The 18,406-nt window shown below is 36.5% G+C and overlaps 4 protein-coding genes across 6 annotated transcripts in view; 2 read left to right on the top strand and 2 right to left on the bottom strand.

The window, feature by feature from the left end:
* Positions 1 to 2,057, bottom strand: part of LOC107749293 (uncharacterized) — a 4,786-nt gene extending 2,729 nt beyond the window's left edge. Inside the window, exons 1-4 of the mRNA XM_016564402.1 lie at positions 1,902 to 2,057; positions 1,346 to 1,453; positions 1,088 to 1,227; positions 800 to 896 (exon numbers count right to left, since the gene is read on the bottom strand). Coding sequence (XP_016419888.1) covers positions 800 to 896; positions 1,088 to 1,227; positions 1,346 to 1,453; positions 1,902 to 1,986 — 430 coding nt within the window. The 5' untranslated portion in view covers positions 1,987 to 2,057. The remainder of the gene's footprint in view (positions 1 to 799; positions 897 to 1,087; positions 1,228 to 1,345; positions 1,454 to 1,901) is intronic.
* Positions 2,058 to 2,702: 645 nt separating this feature from the next.
* LOC107749290 (spermatogenesis-associated protein 2-like protein) lies at positions 2,703 to 5,992 on the top strand. Of its 2 annotated transcripts, none has more exons than XM_016564399.1 (3): positions 2,703 to 2,782; positions 3,346 to 3,682; positions 3,783 to 5,992. In XM_016564399.1, the coding sequence occupies exons 2-3, from the start codon at positions 3,347 to 3,349 to the stop codon at positions 5,133 to 5,135; spliced, it is 1,689 nt and encodes a 562-aa protein (XP_016419885.1). In that variant the 5' UTR covers positions 2,703 to 2,782; position 3,346; the 3' UTR covers positions 5,136 to 5,992. The 2 variants fall into 2 exon arrangements, with proteins under 2 accessions (XP_016419885.1, XP_016419886.1); XM_016564400.1 differs by lacking the exon at positions 2,703 to 2,782 and adding an exon at positions 2,799 to 2,833.
* Positions 5,993 to 6,113: 121 nt separating this feature from the next.
* Positions 6,114 to 7,560, bottom strand: pdf (peptide deformylase, mitochondrial). Its single transcript, XM_016564401.1, has 3 exons — positions 7,442 to 7,560; positions 6,538 to 7,150; positions 6,114 to 6,375 (listed from the first exon to the last, which is right to left on the bottom strand). The coding sequence occupies exons 2-3, from the start codon at positions 7,121 to 7,123 to the stop codon at positions 6,218 to 6,220; spliced, it is 744 nt and encodes a 247-aa protein (XP_016419887.1). The 5' UTR covers positions 7,124 to 7,150; positions 7,442 to 7,560; the 3' UTR covers positions 6,114 to 6,217.
* Positions 7,561 to 7,961: 401 nt separating this feature from the next.
* On the top strand, positions 7,962 to 16,019 carry LOC107749289 (URI1 prefoldin like chaperone). 2 transcript variants are annotated; one of them, XM_016564397.1, is made up of 11 exons: positions 7,962 to 8,528; positions 9,917 to 9,951; positions 10,289 to 10,367; positions 10,878 to 11,013; positions 11,098 to 11,189; positions 11,299 to 11,359; positions 11,451 to 11,637; positions 13,715 to 13,976; positions 14,476 to 14,627; positions 14,729 to 14,972; positions 15,617 to 16,019. In XM_016564397.1, the coding sequence occupies exons 1-11, from the start codon at positions 8,430 to 8,432 to the stop codon at positions 15,797 to 15,799; spliced, it is 1,530 nt and encodes a 509-aa protein (XP_016419883.1). In that variant the 5' UTR covers positions 7,962 to 8,429; the 3' UTR covers positions 15,800 to 16,019. The 2 variants fall into 2 exon arrangements, with proteins under 2 accessions (XP_016419883.1, XP_016419884.1); XM_016564398.1 differs by having other exon boundaries at positions 7,964 to 8,528; positions 13,724 to 13,976.
* Positions 16,020 to 18,406: the final 2,387 nt, after the last annotated feature.

Raw genomic sequence — 18,406 nt, 5'->3', positions numbered from 1 at the left:
GAAGGTTAATTTCATAGCTATTGTTTCGTGCATTCTAAATACACACAACTTATAATTATTATTATTTTTTTTTTTTTTTGCACCCTCAGATTCCAGATTTTCAAATAGTTGTATCTCAGCCAAATATTGTCCTAACAAACCATGCATCAATGGAAAGCTTATTTATTCAGCTGTTATATGATGTATAAATCTTAATTTCAAAAAATTGACCCTTATGACTGGTTTTGTGGTTCAGGGTCACATATGTATGTTCCATTTTCTTCGATTTATTTCCACAGGTCTTAACCAGACAAACCCTTTTCTACTAAATAAATAATTTTGTCAATTGGAAAGGTTCCATCATGGAGGATAAATGTTCTTCAGGTTCCAAAAGTTTTTACTCTTTCTTTCTTTCATTTTTTTTATTTTTATTTTATTTATTTATTTTTGCAGTGATGGCAACCAGCTCTCAAAAGAAACTTAGTGTAAAGATCATTTTAATAACCTGACTAAACTTTTTCCACTATAACAAACCTGTTGTGCAATAGAAGGGTTCCATGAATGGTAAATGTTCTCCATGGAACCATAAAGAACCTTTATTTTTAAGAGTATATGCATTGTTGCCGTTCCTAAAAATGTAACCACCTATCTGACCATTGATTTTGTTTTATTGATTTGTGTTCTGAATTTGCCGAGTGATGAATGTGGACTCAAGCAGATTTTTTAATGCTCATTTATACACTGCACTCACAATTATTTTCCACATATAACTACATAACTTTAACCAAATATATGTTTTGGAGGGCAAATAATGATGTACCTGTGATAAACGTGTAGGTGCAGTTAGGATCATCTCTCACCAGGGGAAAAAACGCTTTCCAAGACACAAAGGTGCTGAAAAGCAGAGTCTCAATAACCTGTTGATCAGAGACGAAGAGTTTTGAGCAATCAAATGATGATGGATCATTTGGAGAAGCCGACCCAAGAATGAAAGCTGAGTTCTAACGCAAAATGGCGATGGTGAAATGTTGTGCGTCATATAAGCAAGTATAAAGAATCGCTGAAAGGGATCAATGAGGGGTTGCAAGGGTAGAAGCTGCTCTCTCACCCAGTGCAGTTCTTTAAGGGGTTGGGTGTGAGGTGGACCTCCCTGCCACCAGCTGAAGCCCAGAGAGGACACCACATCTGTGATCTTACCCACAGACTTGAGCAAGGCCTGTTTCACCTCCTCTACTCCTTCTTCTGAGCCTGATAGATTAGGAGAATATTCCATCAGTCACAAACAATCCAAAATCAATGAGACCGCAAAATGTCTAGAGTTGCAAAGATAAAAGATTTTTAAAAAAAACATGCAAAAGATACATACCAACATTCCCCACTAAAGTGGTCAGGTTACTTTTTGTGCTAGGTGAAACAAAGTCCTTGAGTTTTTCCAACTTGCTGCTGTCTCTGGAGATCACTGCAACCTTGAAACCTAAATATGTGTTTGCATAATTACCACACATGCAATGCAGAACTTTCAAAAAAATACATTTATGCAAAGAAATGTATTTTTTTCATTTAAAGTTAAAGAAAGAAAAAGTTTAATCAATTTAGAATTAAATTACGGAATCAAAATTGAGATCTGAATTTAAACAAAAAATCTAATAGTAGTGGCTATATAATTGTTTTCCTAATCATAACTGCACTGAATCTCATTTTAAACTTATAAATAAAATTTTAAGCAATATGTTTAGAAAAATCAGAGCTGGGCAGTTGGGGGCATTTTCTAATTTGCTTAATAATAATAATAATAATAGCCTACTAATAATAATTAGTTACTGTTGCTATAAATAATTATAAATAATATTTCAATTTTCTTTAAAATAAAAATAATGCTTACTATTATATATATTAAGTGTAAATACTTAATATGCTCTTACCTCTGTCCAGGAGAGCTTTCACTATCCCGGAGCCGACAGTTCCTGCTCCACCGAGCGCTAAAACCACCCTGTCCCCGTTTGACATCGCGCACACAACCGCTGCAGCAGTGCACACGTCTGAGATTGATTATGCTTTATGGGCTTCATGTCTCCTGCTGCTCAAGATCTTTAAATCGAACCGCAGCAAGAACGCCACGCCCCTTTCAAAATGACACGCCCACCTAATTATGCATTCCTTTATTCTTTATCACAAATAAATTACAGTTTCAAAGAAACTATTTTACAGGAAAATTATAAATGTTGAACTGAAAAAATCCTTATACTGTAATAAATAACAGTAATATCATCTTGCCAGTAGAAATGGTTCTAATAATTAAGTTTGATACCAGGGTCAGAACCGTTTTTATACAGTCTATGGTCAGAACTGATATTACCAACAGTTTCTATCATATATTACAGCGCCCTCTTGTGAACTATCACTGGCATATACACTAAATTGAGCAACCATTGCAAACTGCACATTGAGAGTGGTATAAACTACGAATAAATTTGTATAAATTATATTTTTCACAAAATGAGAGAAATCTCTGTTTATTAGACTTGGAATAAGGAATATTGATCTCAAAATTGATATGGAATACTTTTCATATATGAAACAATTTTTTTTACCGATTTTATTCAATTACTTTTAATTTTATTTATTTTTATACTCTTTACTTTTTTTATTTACTTGTTAAGTTTATAAAGTTTGACGACATTGCCACCCTAAAAATCTTCACGTGAGCCGAATACGGAAGTGATGTCAAAAAAGTTTCTCCACTGGGAAACAGCGACGTTCTTCAAAGCAAAGCAGTCTGTGTTGGACGTTGAACGTTGATCAGGTAACAAATTTCGTTTATTTAGTTAATTCGTTGCAGTCTAAAGTGAACGGCGTAAGTGTGTCAAGAGCTTTGTTGATTTAAATTTAATGAGTCAGTTGGGAAAATATATCAGTCGCGGTGGTTTTGCTTGGGAAAGGCACAAGATACACAGTCTTTAAACATTTTGCGTAGTTTATGTTATTTATTGTTCAACAATGTGCTGTACATTAAATATTATATTTAATAACTACAGAATTTTGTAAGACGGTGGTTTTAGATAATCTGACGGAACTGTGCTTTCGATCTTGGAAGATCACTTTCACTTTGTTGATTTATAAGTAGCATTATAGATGGTTTTTAATAGTCTAAATTTCCACATATATTCAATTACTAGTCAGATTGAATTGAATTTGATATGGATATATCATCTCTAGATGACATTTTCATATAGTTTTTAGTTCTCTTTACTCGACTATCCACGTTAATGACGTAATGCAAAATAGAAACTTGCTTGTTTATGTATATCTCTTGTAAGTTAATAATTTGTTTGTCAATAAATAAACTTACAATATTGCTTCTACTAGGATGAATTCTGCTCATAAAAAGACAGCGGATGGTCTCATCAATAGGTACCAGACTAACTTGGAGAGACGAATTGAGAAGGGGGATCGAAGTCTGATATGCAGGGATGAGGATTTTTGTAAGGAAGTTGAGACGCTCCTTCACAATGGCAATGCCCAGAAGATGCACAATCTACATGGATTAGATTCACTGGCAGTGATGGAAAAATCTCTCCATGCATTTCCCTCTAAAACTGGCCAAATGGGGCTTGAGAAAGTTTCCAAGGCCTTTGAAGTGTTGGAGCTCGCGGCATTAAACCTCTACATCTACCCCTGGAGAAGAGAGTACAGACTGGTGAAGGTATGTGGAAATACTGGTTCTCCACCTACAGATTTCTATTGGTTTTAATGACATTTTGTTTGTTTTCACTACCTTAAAATAGTCTCTTTCTCCTCACCAGATGTTTTCAAGTATGTTCACCCATTTGATCAAACCTGCACTGACACTTCAGCAGGCTAAAGAGCTGTTTGGTTTGCTTGGATACCAAGCTTCAAGTCCTAATGAAGAAGAAGAGTTGGCGCTGAACTCCAAACTAGTTCCTGCTGATTTTTTACTCAGTCTTGCATGTGGCTTCTTCACTGCTCGGATGGAATGCGAGCTGCTACTTTCGGCTTTGGGCTCTGTGGACAAAGGTGTGGAGTGGGTTCTACAGCTAGTCAAGGAGAGGCAGGTAGGCCACAGTCTTCAGATAGCATTAGAGAACACCAAGAGAAAGTCAGATGCTGCTAGTGTTTCAGACGCCATCATGACTGGTGGCATGGACGCTGAGCTGGATCTGTACACAGAGCAGGCAGATGCTTCTCACATGATGTCCATTTCTGATTCGCCACCTGACTCTTCTTATATGCAACCAAAAGAGAAGCCTTTAAGCAAGACTTTACAGAGAGAGCCCTCACAGTCAAACATGGGGAATAATGAGGATGCAAGGCAGGGAAAATCACTCATCAATCCAGGTCCAATGGAAAGCTTTGCTGAAGATCAAATTGAAGGTGATGCCCAGAGACAAGCAGCAGCAAAATTGTTGTGCAAGTGTATCACTCCAGATCAGTTATATATTTACGAGTGTGAGAACTGCAAAGACATGCACAGTTCATCGTGTTCTCGTTATAGAGAGTGCAAAATGAAAGGACATACTTTAGCACTATGCTCAGACAAAGCTGAAGAGCTTTATTCAACACAAGACCAGATTAGATTGGCCAAGGAAAAATCAAAAGATTCCCTGAAAACACATTATTGTATGGATGGTTCTACTTCTGATTCATTTTTGGTGTGCTATGAGTGCCAGGTGATCCATGACCACAACTGTAATAGTATTCAAATGTGCAATTTAGCACAACACAACGTGCAACCAACAGGAAAATTACAACCCCCTCAAGGAGAACAAGCGAATGCCCAAAAGAGGCACAAATGTCTTTCTGCTGCACATCATAAGCAGTACTCCCAGGAAACGGGTGATACAGAAAGACCAATACCATATCACGATTATTGCTGGAAGGGTGACCAAACTTTGCCTGAAACTGTATGCCTCACTTGTAAAGTCTTTCATTTCTCTGGGTGTCCTGATCGACAACACTGCTCTCAAAAACACAACATACAAAATGTTAAAACATACTGTGTCACTTGCTTCAGTCTTGACCTTAGCACCTTGCAGGTATGCAGGTATTGTGGTGACGTGTATTGCACTCTGTGTTGCTATAAATATACCTTGATGTGTAGGTGTGGAAAGGCTTTCCTCAGACCTTCCTCTGTTTAAAAACAACTGTCAGTGTTGACCATGTCTGGTTGAAGACACTGTTTTTAATCTCCAAATTAAGCCTGTCATTTTGCTAATTGCACAATAAGTCTGAAATACTGGGTAATAGATGACAATCTATGACAATCTGTTACACTTTTGATTTTTGATATCAGCAATGTCTTTATATGATATTAAGAGCCAAATATTACAAGAAAGTAACAAAGTTCACTGTAGAGTTGACTATCTCTTACTAATCTATATGTCATACAGTAACATGGCTTGTAACTGTCTGTTATTGGTGAGATTGTGTGATGGTCACTCCAATTTTTGATGTATTCAGTTATTGGTATGATGTGTTCTGGAAAATTATGGCTTTGGGTCTTAGCAACAACTCCAACCAATCACTGTGGTTTAGAGTGATATACTGCCATATAATTATTAAATATAATGTACATGTCTGGTATTATGATTTTCTTTAATGGAATTCATATAAAAATAAAGGATCTAAAAGAAAACTCTGCTGGTGCTTAATTCAAATGAAATTCTAAATATTACTATTACATATAGTGACCATATGTACTCTCATATTTATATGTCCTTCTAAACTGCCTAAAATGACAAGGTTTTGGCTTTCTTCTCCTATTGATGTGCTCTCTACGGTACATATGTACATGTATTTGCATTGCTTTGACTGTTCTCTGTAGATCCCACCTTTCTTGCGTGCCATGATTGGTCAATTATGTACAATGCCTGCACACTAATGGTCAGAATACTTTTCAATAGTTACCATCAGAAAGTATGAAAACAATAGGAAAACAAAGCCAAAACCTGGACAGTTTAAACAGTTTAGAAAAAAAGAGGACATACAGTCACCCTATATTACAAAAAATGTCCTACTATTGCAGATGAAGTTGTTGTTATTTCCATATGCTATCTGCAAAGGCAAAGTCTAATCTAGCTTGCTTGTAAATGCCCAATTTGATAAATCATTTCTGGGTGTGAAATGTGATTAAATGCTTGTTTTAGATAACACAGGAGTGACAAGAACATCCATTTTCTCTGAGTTCCAAAGGTAAGGTTGTAATGAAGTTCCCAAAGCTTTATTCATTATACTCTTCCCATTTTACATTGATGAAGGTTTTACTGTCCATGCGATCGATATATAACACTCCATTAAGATGATCCATTTCATGCTGCAGTATTCTGGCTGGCCATCCACTCGCTTGCCAGCTGAAAGGCTCCGCTTTCTCATTAAGACCTTTGCAAAGAAGAAAAACATTTGTTTTGATTTGATACTTTAAGAACATCAGGAAGTAAATCCGCAATGGTTTTAAGTCAAGGTATGGGTTACTTAATACATGTTGAGTCATCTTATTTTATTACTTTTTTTGGGGGGTTTAACATTTTATTGCACTTTTACCTGAGACTTCTACAGACACGTAGCGTGGAACAGATCCTGAAAACCCACAGATGCTCTCACAGGCCTCTTGGAAGATGACAGTGCGTCCATCTAGTACACGTAACTGTGGGTTTACAAAAATCATAAGAGGCACTGCCACCAGACCCCGAGCTTCAACAGAAGTGATTGAACTGTCCTCCAGCATTTTCTTTGGATACTCCAAGGCTAGTATTTGTAGAGGAACACCAATCTGGGGTGCGCTCAGGCCGACACACTCAAGCTTCCTCATCACCTTGACTAGGGTCTTTATGACTTTCTGCACTTCTGGGTCCTGAATGGCTCCGGGTTCCACCGCCGCAGCCTGTGAACGTAACACAGGATCTCCAACCTGACACACATGATTGTATGGAGGAGCTGGTGCACCTTTGACTTTCCTTTTCATGTACTGTAAGTAGGAGCGCATCTTGATGTTGGTAGAATGAGTACGTGGGGATGCGGTATACGTGAATGGTGACCAGGGCAAAAGAATCCTAACTGGTTTTGAAAGTACATAATTTGTCTGACTTTTTAAGACACAATGTGAAAATGTCCTGCAGTGCCTGAACATGACTGACTGAAAAGCTTCTCTCGTCACCTGGGGGAAAAAAATGTCACCAAATACAAAATAATTAATGCAATAAACATGTATGCCAACTAGTGAAAAAGTCAAGTTTTATCTTGACTTAAGCTGAATGCACATTTAAATTTACAAATACATAAGCAGTAATGCATTTTTAAAAAGTAGCTAGATAGAAGGAATGATCAAATGTTAGCTCTAAGTTATATATTTATTGATATTAACATTTTTCCAATGACATGAGAAAACAATGATTTTAACAAACAAAAAAGTACTCAGTCATTTTTATGAGCAAGTGTCAGTACTCACCAGCACTCTAATAATTCCTTATGATAATAAATAATTAGAATTTCACGTGCAAATGTCTTTAAGCAGTTAGAAGCATTTCAATGTGAGAACAGACCATTCCGGAAAACGTGACTGACACCGACGACAGTTTGTCTTTTCTTTAAAATAAAAGTATCCGGGTGAAAATAAAATTGTGGAATTATATAATTATAATGAGGTATATTATAAAGCAGCTGAGATGAGACACCTAGATCATTCATATCTTGAAACGGTCCAAACTGAAACACTGACAAAAAATGCAATCGAAGTATTTTATTTTAGTTACATTTTTCCTCAACGTTTACAACTTCCTGTTTCGTTCTAAGTCACGTGATATAGTCAGCGTGAGGATTGTTTACAAGTACGTTAAAAGGACACTCCTCCGGTCATATAAAGGAATTAATCAACGATCTACGTTTTCGATTAAACAAATATTGCCATTAACATTAATGAAAATATTTTTTCCTCATAAGTAATTACTCATGTTTCATTATGGCAGGAGGATAACAGTAGGCGTTGTCTTATTTATACAATTCTATGCTGACAGTTATTTTTAGTCTACGTATGGTTTAGGAAATGTATTTTCTCTTAAAATTTGTATTTGTTATTCATAAACGAAAGTGAAATTAAATAGGAGGTGGTCACGTGTTTGCATCGTTGTAGTAGGGAGAGAGATATCCAGAGTACGTACTACATCCGTGATTAGATGAACATGGCGCAGGGGAAACAGGCCCTCGGTGGACTGTAAACAAGAGGGAATTTTGGGATAACTTCGACATCGTACCATGCACGTGTGAAATGGTCTCAATCTCGATATACTGGGCCACTTGTTCTGCTTCATTGATGACTACGAGGCGACAGATTGAGTGCAACACGTCCAATTGCATTCATAAACATTTCTATAGGACTTCAAACCCCTGAGCATTCAGTGTGTGGATATTTAAACAAAAAAGCCATTTTTTTATTGTGGATGGCATCCGTGCACGACCAAATGGCTGCAGCTGGAAAAGTCAAACGGAGTAAAGATCTGCCCCAAGGCGTTGAGAGGTTAAAAGAGGAGCACAGAAAGGTCAGGACAGGAGTAACGTTTATTTCATATACCACCAATGCATTCCTGCAGATATCAAAGCTTAATGTCCATGCACGTGATCAACCATCAGCATCGATTTATCGTTTATGTTGTTTTTGCAGGATAATCGCAGTATTACGCGTTTCGTTCTCTGGAAAGTTCTTTGTGTATCACGTGTTGCTGTTGGCTAGCTGGTTGCAAACAGTTATTTTGCTTTGGTGTATGTGTGTTTCTGATACTTTGCAATAAAATGCACGTACATATTTATAGGCAATGTATCTCAGTAATTATAACAGTAAATTATTCATGTATAGTAGCTAGAAAACAATCTTTGTTCCAGCACATGTTGTCCACGCTGCCAAAATGCATACAGCAAGCAAAAGCTTACAGTACTGTTGTTACAGTAGGTAATTTACATGCTGTGAAATGACTCTGTGAAGGTAAGGGTTACTGACTTATTTATATTTGCATGGTATTTTGAGTGATAGGAGTTGGTGAAAGGCAAACAAACAGCGTCTTTTACCTATGTGTTGACATTGGAGGATAAACCTCAGCTGGCCACATATGAAAGCTGCATTTGTGCTGCTTCATTTAAAATCAACAAGACTGGAAGATTTTTATTTAGAAGATCTGGACAGTTCTGTGTAGCACTGCCCTCAGCAACACGTCTTTTCGTAGAGAGAGAAAAAGAAAAAACACATAATGCATGTCTGCTCATGCTGTTAGACATGCTTTATATTGTTTTATTGGTGGGTGAATCTCATAAAGGACATATCCAGCTCCTGTTGCACCTCAATATGAAAGAAATTATATTTCTATAGATATTTTGCATGAAGAAAGACTAAGGGTAAAGAAAATTAAGCTTACTTTTAGTAGCATTATGATTATTTGAACTTTGACATTTTCATGACATACAAGTACATTAACCTTTAAATGTTTATTGACATAATGCCAAAACAATTTATTTCTTATTGCTGTAATTAAAATAAAAAAAATCATTTTTAATAATGGCCATGAGAGATAAAAGAGAGCTCCAAAAAAAACCTCAAGGGTATATAAGGTATAATAATAGGGCAATTATTATGAAATGAATAAGTGCAAATAATCCTAATGTACCTAAAAAGGGTTTAATTTTGTGCAATAGGACTTATTAGCTTAGTCTACAGACTTTTATTGACATAGACATTGCCATAAACATGCATTACAGGGTACCTTGTCTCAATATCTCTTGAAAAATGTTCAGGACTATTGTTCATTCTCTCTATAATGGCCAATTCACATTACCAGATTAATATAGATAGTTTAGCAGCGATTGTCACTGGTTGTCTGTGGCATTTTGGGAATCTCAGCGGTTATGAAATTACAAATTGTGTCTGTTTCCACAACAGGTGGTGAAAGATTGCAGAAGTCAAATTGAGCACTGGTGGGTGTCCTCGTGCAATTTAACATGTCTCGTTTCAGACATGCATACCGTTATTATCAATGTGTCATGTCAGTGTTTCTCAGGCTGTGACTATTCATTGATGCATGTTAGCTTGTCATTGGTTATTTATTGGTTGTTGAAGGTTTTAATTTGGAATGGAAATGCTATTGTGAATCACCGTATAGATGTTGATGGTTATGACAAGATTTGACAGGCTTTTGTTATATTCCTTTTCCTATTTTAAAAAATTGTCAGTAGGTAGAACAAAAATAGAACTTGTATGTCAACAAACCAACAATTTCCTTTTAAGTGATTAATTGTTCTCTCTGACTGTCAGGAAAAAAGTGGAAAATGACTATGAATCTCTTCAAGAGCGCCTCAGGACTTTGCCTGACAAGTTGTCTTATGATATTATGGTATGGTGGCACTTTTCAATTACTGACGCACCCAAATTAATCTTCACATCTAGATACACAAACATTTTCTATGCCTGCGCAACAAAATATTAAATTATCATCAGAGTATTATTCACACCATTTTAGCCTGTTTTGAGACCTGTTTACATCAAGGATGATAACTGTAACCATAAAGTTTTAATAATCATTGTTATTCTATGAGAATAGGAAAGTTCACACCACGACTATAATGATAGTGACATAGAGGAACAATATAGTTGGAATCACTTTGAGCAATTGTTTCTGGCTGATGAACAATAAAAATATTAACAGCCAATCAGAGCTTGAGCATTTAAAGTGACAGGCAGCATAATTGCAGTGTGCGCTTATAATGCATGTTGATTTGGTACCATTATAGTTATCATTCTTGGTGTGAGCAGGCCTTTACTTGTCAGATTTGAAAATGAAGAAAGTGAAAGTGTCACTGTTACTTTAAGCCCTGATTGTTTGGATGTTTTTTTAACATGATAGGTACCATTTGGTCCCTTGGCTTTCATGCCGGGAAAGCTAGTTCACACTAATGAGTTAACGGTGCTCCTCGGGGATAACTGGTTTGCAAAGTGTTCTGCCAAACAAGCTGATGCTCTTGTGGAACACAGAAAGAAACGTGAGTTCATTTTTATTCTATTAAGATTTTCCATTGACCAGTTTTGAAAAATCCATACAGCTTGACCTGATGTTATTTTTCCAGATGTCAAAAATACGCTAGATGACTTACAGAAAGTGATGAAGAACTTTCAGAACAGAGCCGACTTTACAGATGATCTTGAAAAATTGACTGGTGTAAGTGTCCTAACCATGACCTCGTTACTGTGTGACATTATATGGAAACCTTATACTGAGGTTTTCTCCTCTAGAAGAAACAATCACGTCCACTCTTTTTTTTAAACAGGATACTGGAGATTTTGTAGACATTAGAGAAGAAGTTATAAATGAGGAAGAAGTTACCAAAGGTTAGTCTGGTCTAGTTTTTCAGATTAACTTGTGTGTTATCGGGTTGTTTTATCTTCTGTTGATCATTTACCGTCTATTGTGCTTTCACAGGAAAACATCGTTTGGCCCACAAAGCCAACTCTAAACCTAAGCAGGTGTATTTGTTGGAGTTGGAAGAGGACAAGGAGAAGAAAGAAGGCGATGACGAGAGAACGACAGGGGTGCTGTCAGAGGAGGAGCTGTGGGCTCGCCTTGATGAACTAGAACGTCAGGAGGAACTTCAAGATGAAAGATACCGGTAAAATATTGAATTTCCACTAAAATATTAAGCAGCACAACTGTTTTTAACTTTGATAATCATAAGAAATGTATCTTGATCACCAAATCAGCATATTAGAATGATTTGTGAAGGATCATGTGACACTGAAGTAATGGGTGCTGATAATTCAACTTTACCATGACAGGAATAAATTACATTTTAAAATACGTTAAAATAGAAAACTGTTATTTTCAATTATATGTCAATATAATAATATGTCACACTTTTACTGGTTTTACTGTATTTTTAAATCAAGTAAATGCAGCCTAGGTGAGCATAAGAGACTTCTTTCAAAAACAGTAACAAATTTTACCAACCTCCAACTTCCTCCAGTGTTTACAATAAAGTATTGGTGCATAGCATTAAAATGGAGATCAACCCCAGATAACCCAATTATATACTTTTCTTAAAAGAAATGCCCAGTAATCTTATCTATATCACCATAGAGTGCCTTTCAACCCTCACAATACTCAAAAATGTTGGTTTTAATTTCCCATTCGCTTTATGTCATGTCATAAATAGTAAAGTACTATAGACTATGACTCTATAGTCAAGTACTATAGAAACATATTAGCTGAGCTCCCACACATTTTTTTTTAGATAATTGTGAGCCATTATTCGAAGCATAAACCATAAGATATGTCCACCCTGTCATGGATATATATATTACTGTTAAATACGTTTTCATTGCAAAATTAAGATGCAAATTATATTTTCTGAAAGGTATGATGTCCCTTTCCTAAACGGGGTTATTTGTTTGCTTTCAAATCATAAATACATAAAAGAATTTATGTAAACCATGTGTTTTTAAAGAAACTCATACAATTCAGACATGTATTTTTTCTTATTTGGAGAAAACTGTGGTATTTGGATACATTTTTTTCTTTGCATGTTATTGCCCCCACACCTAGCTATTGAACACACTGGATTATATAGATATGATTGAATTATTATTTAAAATATTATTGTAAAATATCAAGATGACAGGGTGGACCAGCACTTGACGGGGTGGACACATAATGCAGAACACGCAAATCATGACAAAATAGGACAATGATATATTTATTCAACTTCTAAAAAAATATATATAATAATAATAATAAATAATATAATTACATCCTCAATCACATTGATATACCCCTCCCCATTCATTTTAGTTTTTAGCAATATTAACTGCAAATGAATGCTATGTCCACCCTGTCATGTGTATGTCCACCCTATCGAGTCTAAGTGGCAGACAAGGTGGACATTTAGGAACAAAGACAGGGTGGACATTTTGAGCCTCAATTAGCATATTAGCTTACAAAAAACTGTGACTAGCTAAATGGTTAGTCTGGTTGTTGAAGAGAATTTGATATATTTAAACTTACATAATTTGAAAATACTGTATTCTAATCACTTTGGCATATTTTATGTCGACAGGGTGGACATATTAAGCTTTGGCAAAGCAAGTAAGCAAACTCAGATGAAAGAAAATTTGTCAGTCAAATAGTCACCAACTTATTCACCTCAGCTGTTGAAATTCCCGCCACTGAAGAGACAAAAAAAATCTGTTGTCCTGATGTCACTAAAGGCGATGGCCTTTTTTTAAAGGGGTGGATTCTCCAATACGACAGGGTGGACAACCATTCAAGGGACATGGACAAACTATTTTTTATTAAATAAAAATATTGTTTTTATTACCAAATGACCAAATCAACTCAAATTGAGTAATCTCTTATTTAACAAAATATTAATAGGAGAACAAAATGTTTAAATTTTATGATTTGACAATATTCTACTATCATTCAAATTTAATGAGCAGTGCATGGGACATAGCAAAATAACATGCATCCTCTTACACAAAACTAAAAAAAATCTAGAAAATGTATCTAAAGAGCCAAGTAATGCTTTTGTTATGAATATAAAAACTTAGCCTAATATAACACACCCTTTCATAGTCATTTTTATGTTATGTTATCATGGCAAATGAGTTATGTACAGGACACCAAAAGGCACCCTACAGTGATATTGACCCTAATAGTATGCTTATAGATTTGGTCTATTTTTTCTCCAGTTATACTAGATTGGACAGCACAGACACTAATGGAGAAGACACCACTTCCTCCTCAGAGGAAGAGAAGGAAGCAGATGGTGGCAGCGATGTCCAGGTTAATGGCCATCAGAAGGAAAATGGCTGGTTACCGACATCTATCACAAGTCAGATGAACGGCACTAATGGCTCGCACCCTGAGGATGAGGAGGAGGAAGATTGTGATGAGGAAGCAGGCAATGGTCTTCCAACTATCTACTTTTCTCATACTGCAGAATTCAAAAAGGTCAGTCGAGTGCTACATAACATTCTTAGATAATGTTATAAAAGATGTATATTTCAAATAAATGCTGCTCTTTTGAATTTTGTTTATTCATTAAAGAATCCTAAAAAATGTATCGTTTTACACAAAAATATTAAGCAGCGCAACTGTTAACATTAATGATAAGAAATGTTTCTTGGGAGTAATGACTGCTGAAAATTCAGTGTTGTTATTACAGGGATAAATTTCATTTTTAAAAATAAGAAAGGAGAATAGAATTATTTTAAATTGTAATGACATTTCACAATATTACTGTTTTTACTGTATTTTTGATGAAAAACATTTTTTATCAGCCTTGGTAAACCTAAGAGGCTTGTTTCAAAAACACAAAAAAAAATTACCAACCCCAGACTTTTGAACGGTAGTATATATTAACATTTTATTTATTACTTTGTCCTGTCTGTCTTGAAAATAAAAAGGTTTGCATAATTCTTTCTTTCTATCTTCCCTTTTTCCTGTGAAGGTCAGGATAAATACAGGCAAGAACACCACTCTAAAATTCAGTGAAAGAAATGAACAAAAGGCGCAAGCCAAGCGGAAAAAGAAAAGTGGCAAAAGCAACGGCCATTCTCCTCATGAAAGTTACAAGATCACAAGCCCAGCAGACATTTATAGGTGACAGCCTAATGGGAGACATCATTCATCTACTTTTATTGATGTATTACACTGTTTGTTTGTTTATACCGGTTCAGTTTCAACACAGTGTTTGTTTGCAGGGTGTTTGTGGACTTAGTGAATGGAGAGCCAATACCACGCAAGTCCATTTTGAAGTCCCGCAGCCGCGAGAACAGCATGTGCAGTGACACCAGCGAGAGCAGCACAGCTGACTTCGAAGAGCGCCGTGCTGCTTTTGGACGCTCGTGGAGCCATGATGACGCCACACACAGTGATACCAGCGATGGCATTACAGAGGAGGAAAGCCCCACTGGAACGAGCCCCCGCACTAATGGACGCTTTGAGGTACAGAAGACTAACTGCTGTTGGTTAAAGTCAACATGAAATGGAAATTTACCCAGTCCATGTTCTAATTGCATGATATTGATCTTACTGTGAATTATGTGTTCAACCCGTAGTGCAGTGTGATTTTTAAAAAAACAAATTTTCTTTAAAAACTGTAAACTTTCATCGTTTATATCTTGTGGCAGAGAAAGTACTTTATATTAGGTGGTGTTACTGTTAACTACTATGTACTTACATTTTAAATTAATCATTTGATACAATGCACTTGTTGTGTACGTACATGTTTTTACATTGTACTTGTATTTTTAAAATACCTGCATGTAATTACATCTGTACACTGTTGACACATCCCTTACACCTTAACCCACCCTTAAACCTACCCATACCACCAAACCTGTCCTAAACCTTACCCGTATCCCACCTCAATAGCACCAAAAGTGTTTTGCAATACAATATGAACATAATAAGTACATTGTACATTGTTGCAAGTACATATTTGTTAAGGCCACCTAATAATATAAACTGGGTCTGAAAGTATTTTTTATTTCCTTCTCAGTCCAGAATTTATATTAAATGTAATATTTGTTTGTCTTTGTCAGATAACACTATTCTCATTAAATATTTAAATGTCTTTTGTGTTTTAGGCTTTTACAGGCACAGTGATTGAAAAGGATCCCCTGCCTTGCTCTATCCCACACCTAACCATCGCTCCTCCTGCCTTACCCACAATCCCTGAGAGAAAGCTGGAGGAGGTGGGCCCCGAAGCTCCTCAGGAGCCACCCAAGAGGATGTCTAAGTTTAAAGCTACACAGTTGCATCAGAAATGAGTTCATCTCATCAGCACACAACTTCTGACTTTATCAATGGCTGTCCTCTTCCTCTGTCCTCCATACTATACTGTCATCTGTCTTTTTTTTTTTTTGTGACATGCCATGCACCCTGGAAATTTAATTTGCTCTATAAGAGTAATTAATAGAGATGATAAATGATTTCCCTAATGTTTGCTTTTTTTTAAATGCCAGATGGTTTGTTTAAAGAGATAGTTCACCAGAAAATGAAAACTGTCATCATTTACTTACCTCTTTTCTTGTCTTTTCTTCTGTGGAACAAAAAGGAAGTTATTTTGAAGGAAGTCGTTCCACAGAAGAAAGTCATACAGGTTTGGATTGTCATGAGGTTGATTAAATGATGACAGGATTTTCTTTTTTGTGTGAGCTATCCCTTTAAGTTATGAAGAAGTTGCACATGTTGGTATCTTTTGTGTGTATTAGTTTAGATAAATAATAGTTAAAAATAGAATGGAAAAAATAAAATGCTAAAATGTTTTCAGAACAAACAAAACAGTAGTGTTAGTGACATCATGACTACTGTCATTGTTGTCATGTGGTCTATGATGTGATTTATTTTGGAAAATGCTTTATCACAGTTTATTCTCATTTTGTAAATTCATGACATTTATGTGCAACTTTGACCTATGGTGGTCATGACATAGCTGCCAGTTTCTGTCAGCTTAAAAAAATAAATAAAAATGTTATCCCTTCTGAACTTTTGTCTCTGACTCTCCCTTATCTCGTTTTATATCTTGTTTTTGTGTTATTTACAGAGTTTTGGATTTGTACATCAGCTTTTTTGTGACATCCGGAAAATGTTGATGTAACTGAAAAGGGAAAAAAAATATTATTTTGACTGTACAAGTGTTTTAGCTGGTTATTAGGACATTATTTGATTGGGTTTGGTTCGGGTATATATTTGTACATTCACTTCTGGGCAGGAAACAAGTCTCGGTTATAGTGATGAAGCAATTCCTTTGTCATCATGGTGTTGTTTATTTAGAACCATTAGAGGGCGATCAAGCCTTTTACTTTTTTATCTTAAAAAATCTAAGCCAAAACAAACTGCTACTGAATCTAGGGCTCCCAATGTGAAGTAAATGTTAGCAAAATTGTTAGGCTTGTCAGATTTGGTGTTTTTACATAAGCATTTTTTTAAATGTTATAAAACTAATATAAAAAATATTTAGAATTATTTAAATTATTTTCAATATAAATTTTGGGCCAACACACACACACATATATATATATATATAATGACAGGGTGTCTTTAACCTAATTGTTAGATTATACATTTGTGTTGAATGATGCGATATGTCACAATAGATCAATCATGGGCGCATATCTACAGTCATTTACAAGGTTTGCAATGTGGCATTCAGTAAAAGTAGTTCAGCCTTCTTGGAAACTAGCATCTCAGAATAATCCAAAAACAAGATGACTCAGAGTGCTCCATTATTATGTCTGGCATTTAAAGGCAAGAATTGAGTACTTCTGAGGAGGACTGCCTCCATCAATGCCTTTGTTTGCACCGGTATCAGTCACTTGTGTTTGACTGCAGACTTATCCATCAGCACATTGACATTTGGATGTGGACAGGTTCTGAGTCAGCAGCTGGGCTGAACGCAGCTTACTCCATTCAATTAATTTCTGTCTAGAAAGACTGAATGATCAACTCAAATCAAATTTTTTTCAAGCATGATTTTCATGCTTCAAATGGCTAGGAGTTGGTTTTTGATGTCACTTACCAGGGCTGCTGTGAAAGTCATAAGAGATATTTCACATAGAAACAGCGATGTTAAAGAAATAGTACACTGAAAAGATGATAATCTCTCACCATAGACCTTAATCAGGTTAAACACCATATTGATTTTTTTAAAGTTACTTTTTCACGAGTTCACACTTACATATAATGAACAGAGTAAAGGTTATGCGTATTTGGCGTGCTGTCCGGGGAGAGGGCTCCGAGCTCGGTAATTACTCTCGAGCCCGGGGTACTCCCCCTGTCCGGGGAGAGCGGTCCGAGCTCGGGTCTAAGCCCGGACCCAGAGCGCTCCCCTCCCGAAATTTGTTAATAAAACATCACTTCACGAGTTCACACTTACATATAATGAATAGAGTAAAGGTTATGAGTATTTGGCGTGGTGTCCGGGGAGAGGGCTCCGAGCTCGGTAATTACTCTTGAGCCCGGGGTACTCCCCCTGTCCGGGGAGAGGGGTCCGAGCTCAGGTCTAAGCCCGGACCCAGAGCGCTCCCCCAAAGATGCAATTAGTACGGGACAGTAGCCAGAGAGGAGCGTTGATAACCCCCCAAAATTTACAAAGCTTAAAATTGGTGGGGTGCTGGACATCGTTTGTAGTAGCAGCACTGCTGAGGCTTTAGAAGACAGAACTAGAGGCTTCTGCTGAAGCGGGCGCTGCTGCGGCATCTGAAAAGAAAACTCCTGTGGGAGTGGGAACTGCTACGGCATCTGAAAAGAGAAAGTGGCTTCTGCGGAAGCGGCCGCTGCTGCGGCATCTGAAAAGAAAACTCCTGTGGGAGTGGGAACTGCTACGGCGTCTGAAAAGAGAAAATGGAGAAAAAGCAAGCACTGCTGCGGCAGAG

Source organism: Sinocyclocheilus rhinocerous, unplaced genomic scaffold, assembly GCF_001515625.1.
Source record: "Sinocyclocheilus rhinocerous isolate Xijiao unplaced genomic scaffold, SAMN03320098_v1.1 scaffold1311, whole genome shotgun sequence".
In the NCBI taxonomy this organism is placed as follows: domain Eukaryota; kingdom Metazoa; phylum Chordata; class Actinopteri; order Cypriniformes; family Cyprinidae; genus Sinocyclocheilus; species Sinocyclocheilus rhinocerous.
This window is presented reverse-complemented; position numbering and strand designations above follow the sequence as displayed.

Excerpts from the sequence above, each read along its gene's own strand:
- LOC107749289 (XM_016564397.1), top strand. The coding sequence starts at position 8,430 with ATGGCATCCGTGCACGACCAAATGGCTGCAGCTGGAAAAGTCAAACGG. Across the intron at positions 9,952-10,288 it reads AGAAGTCAAATTGAGCACTG|GAAAAAAGTGGAAAATGACT; the intron begins GTGGGTGTCCTC and ends TCTGACTGTCAG. Across the intron at positions 11,190-11,298 it reads ATCTTGAAAAATTGACTGGT|GATACTGGAGATTTTGTAGA; the intron begins GTAAGTGTCCTA and ends TTTTTTAAACAG.
- pdf (XM_016564401.1), bottom strand. The coding sequence starts at position 7,123 with ATGTTCAGGCACTGCAGGACATTTTCACATTGTGTCTTAAAAAGTCAG. Across the intron at positions 6,376-6,537 it reads CGTGTCTGTAGAAGTCTCAG|GTCTTAATGAGAAAGCGGAG; the intron begins GTAAAAGTGCAA and ends TTCTTTGCAAAG.
- LOC107749290 (XM_016564399.1), top strand. The coding sequence starts at position 3,347 with ATGAATTCTGCTCATAAAAAGACAGCGGATGGTCTCATCAATAGGTAC. Across the intron at positions 3,683-3,782 it reads GAGAGTACAGACTGGTGAAG|ATGTTTTCAAGTATGTTCAC; the intron begins GTATGTGGAAAT and ends TCTCCTCACCAG.